Source organism: Gavialis gangeticus, unplaced genomic scaffold, assembly GCF_001723915.1.
Source record: "Gavialis gangeticus isolate Ggan-Ray unplaced genomic scaffold, GavGan_comp1, whole genome shotgun sequence".
NCBI lineage: Eukaryota > Metazoa > Chordata > Crocodylia > Gavialidae > Gavialis > Gavialis gangeticus.
The window spans coordinates 9658790-9662777 of NW_017729019.1; the positions used below are offsets into that span (position 1 = coordinate 9658790).

The 3988-nt window shown below is 41.1% G+C and overlaps 1 protein-coding gene across 1 annotated transcript in view; it reads left to right on the top strand.

Moving 5' to 3' along the window:
• The window catches only part of LOC109295268 (complement component receptor 1-like protein), a 71191-nt gene that overhangs the window by 14815 nt on the left and 52388 nt on the right, over positions 1-3988 (top strand). Inside the window, exons 4-6 of the mRNA XM_019514036.1 lie at positions 311-396; positions 1634-1840; positions 3147-3326. Coding sequence (XP_019369581.1) covers positions 311-396; positions 1634-1840; positions 3147-3326 — 473 coding nt within the window. The remainder of the gene's footprint in view (positions 1-310; positions 397-1633; positions 1841-3146; positions 3327-3988) is intronic.

Genomic DNA, 3988 nt, shown 5'->3' on the forward strand with positions numbered 1-3988 from the left:
TGCAACATGTGCAACCCTCGCCGTGGCTCGCATCTTGAAAAACAGATCTTCATTGACTTACGAGTTAGAATCACTGTTTTTTATGTGCAGTTCTTCTGGCTTCGGTGTTTGGAATACATGGCCAAATAGACAGTTTTTCTTGGCAAACATAATTGCAGCTTAAAAACTTGGTGCTGCTGCTTCATTCATTGGTGAGATAGAAGTATATCTATGTGTATGAGCTGCTGGTTGGGAGCTTCCAGTAACTTAGTTGAAAGGGGTTTTTTTGTTTGTTTGTTGTTGTTGTTGTTGTTGTTTTTCTCCAACCTAGGTACAGATTAATTGGACCACAGTTTACTCAGTGTGAGATTGCTGGCAAAGGTGTTCGTTGGAATAAAGGAATTCCACACTGCGAGTGTAAGTGAACAGTGTCTGTTTATACGTTTTAAGAGCAAGTTCTCACTTTGCTACTCTATGCAACAGATAAACTGTACGTGAAAGGAAACCGATGACTAAAGAGAATAAAGTAGCTTCTTAACTACTTTTTACAAGCTATTGGATGCTGTGTGTAAGGCTGTCCAAGTTATGGTAGCTAGTGTATATGGGCTAAATTCATACTTTTATTGAAGGATTTACCTTTGTATGAATTTACCTTTTTGAATGATCCATCACCATGATTAAGTATGGGTGAATGGATCACTGGAAGTTGTGATTGGCCTTATCTAATTCAAAGTGTCAGATTGAATCACAGAGCAAAGTCAGATTAATAAGGTAACTATTTTGTATTTTCCATTGAGCACATGTTGCAGACTTTTAGTCCTTTGAATTGCAAGTCTCGGCATCGTTGCCTGAAGTTTTCATACACAAATCTTTTTATCCCCTATAACCATGAGATTGTCTATAGACTTTGTTTGTATTGCCACTAGATTCTTATTTTGTAATTAGCTTTACTTGCAAATAATGTTAACATGAATCTGCAGCTTATTTTTTTGTTTTTCATGTTCTGGCTGTTGATATGTTAGGGAGCTAAACTTAACCTTGTGAGAGAATTTTACAGTGGGACTTCAGGAAATCATTAATGCAGTCCTTAAAGGGTGTAAATACATAACGATCTCAGAGAGATTACTTCATCTATTTGGTTTTTTTGGAAACTGTCATTGCAGAAATGTTAATAGAATACTGTTTGTTTTCAGTTCTGTAATGAAATAGCAGTGTGTGTTGGTGTTCTTCAATATGGTTTCCACACTTCCTATTGTTGACCATAATAGCATTACAGTTATCAATTAATTTTAATAGAAAAATCTGCATTATGTTGTACATTTCCATTTTTTTTATTCTTTCTGATATTTTTGGTGATGTCCTAGATTTTTCTGTGGCTTTTTTTTACTACACTAACACAACTTATCGGATGTGTCAGTTAATTTGGGGGAATTGCTATGTATAACCAGTATTCTTAACATGATGTCAGTTTGTCTGTAGTTGATACCTTGGCAGTTCAGTTTCCTTAAATATTGCAGGAAAAAATAGTTAAACCTGTTGTAATTATTTTTACTTGCCTGAATGACTGCGCTGTCGCTTATAAATGTTGTACCTTGTAAACTTTTGCTGTGGCTTCTTAAACAACGGTTTTCTTCTTTATTTTAATATCGTGCAGCAATTCCTTGTTTACCACCTCCAGACATAGAAAACGGGAAGCACTCTGAACAGGAAGATTATACCTATGGGAAATCAGTAACTTACCAGTGCAATGATGTGCCGAGAGGTTCAGTCCCTTTCTCACTTATTGGGGAGGCAACTATTCATTGTAGTTCCAATGGAGATGATAATGGAGTTTGGAGTTCACCCGCCCCTCAGTGCAAAGGTGGTTATTTTTTATGTTGTTTATTCTTTGTATTCATCTTTCTATAGTGAGAAGCTTTTCAGTTTGGTGATCAACGGGGATCCTGGTTTTCCCTGATTTTAAATAAATAAATACATCAAAAGTCCCAAAATCTGTCATTAAAATGAACGGCCCCCAGGCTCTGCGGGGCCCCCACTGCTATGGCTGTGGGGCTAGGGACCCGGGTTTGCAGCCCCTTGCCCTTGGCAGGAGGAAAGGGCTGCTGCACCAGACCAGATCCTGACTCTGCCTCCCCACCCGCTCCTCTGCTCCACAGCTGCCTGCCTGCTACCGGCGCAGGTGTGGGGTCTGGCTTCTCGCCGCTGTGCATGCTTGCAGGGGGGACCTGTGCCCGCCAGATCAGTGCGTGAGGCAAGGGGCTGCATGCTGTGGGCTCCTGCCCTGCTGGCCTTCCCTGGGGCCTCTGCAGCCTGGCATGTGCAACCCACTACTGGCAAGAACAGCAGGGCCATGTAGGAAAGCTGCCTGTCACTGCAAACTCTGTGCTGTCTTGGTGATGCATCCCCTGCACACGTGCACTAAGCATGAGCAGAGAGAAATGTCAGAAGGTGGACATTTGCCATTTGGATATAGGGAAGTAAGTGATACATTTCTCTTCTGGAACAAAATTACATGCTGTTTGCTACTTGGAATGTTTTCCTGTCCTAATGGGCTTACCATAAAGCCCAAGGCAGCTCCTACTTCACTCACATACCCTAACTGCTGTATTTGTTCACGTGTACACCTTTTTTCAAATTCAGCTGCTGGACATTGGAGTGTGTATTTTAAGCAAGTAACGATGGCAATAGCATGTGCTGTCTCTGCTAGGGGAAAGCAAAGACAACTCTGTAAGCACTAAATAGGGCTCCCTAGTTGCTGCCTGTGGATGCTTGCTCTTTCCCCTTAGCTGGTGGGGGGGAAGGGATGGGCTCATGCTGCAGAAGCTGCTACTCTGTTACAGCTACATACCAGTACTTTCAAGGAAACATCCTTTTTCCTTTGTTCTGCCTTTCAAAACAGGCATTTCTTATTTGGGGGCACATTTTATATGAGACAATATGGCATTATTTGCCTGGTAGATCTTGATCGTAATACACTTTATAAAGGCTCATTTAAAACACTTGACCTTTGTTTCTTTCCTTGTCCAAGTCCCAGGAAATGTGTTGGAGGAATACATTTTAAATTTGGTTCACTGAAAATAAAAAAAATCCTGTTTATGGTGTCTGTAAAATAAAAGACCTGTCTACAATTTTTTCAGAGCTTACTGTTCTTTTATACTTTCTTTCAGTGGTCAAGTGTCCAGAGCCAGCAGTTCAAAATGGGAGAAAAGAAACTGCATATTCACCAAACTATATTTATAGAAGCAAAGTTGCTATTAAATGCCTTCCTGGCTATGTCATGAGTGGAAGTGATGTGATTGAATGCCAAGAGGATAATACCTGGCATCCTGAATTGCCAGTTTGTCTAAGTAAGTATGAACAGGAATTGAATTTCTCATCAGTGATGCTGTGAATCCTGCACAGATTATTTGAATCGCAAAATGAATCCGGTATGTTACCTGAAACCAGCAACTAGATGACCCGAGGAATGAATTGGTTGGCAAGCAAATCTGTATGACTGAGAGCTGAACTGTGATACTGATGTGAACTGTATGCTTGTTTGCGGGGGGGGGTTGGCCAATTGAAAAGTACCTTTTTGTGCCAACCTTTTTGGGTTGGAGATGGAATTTTGCAGGTTGTGTACTATAAGCTGGCATTGTGTGTATTTAACATGCCGACGTAAACCTAAATATAACTGCTCATCAAGCCTTAAAATAGTGTTAGCAGAGTACTGCTGGTGTATTTGTAAATGTGAGCCTGTAAAGTACCTCAAAGTGTGAGTAAAGGCCAATGACCCTCTTGGTGGGGCAGACATAACTCCCTTCTCCCTTCTTTTCCAAAATGTAGAAATATTCTCCCAATATCTTTTTGTCTGTGCACCTGGATATCAGGCTGTTCTGGTAATATGCCACATGGTCTTAGCTGCCCAGTTACTGCACTAACCCTTGTGGGGGGGGGGGGGGGAAAAGCGCCTAAACCCCCCCCCCTTGTGGAAAAAAACACACACCAAAAAAACCGGTTTTAAAAAACA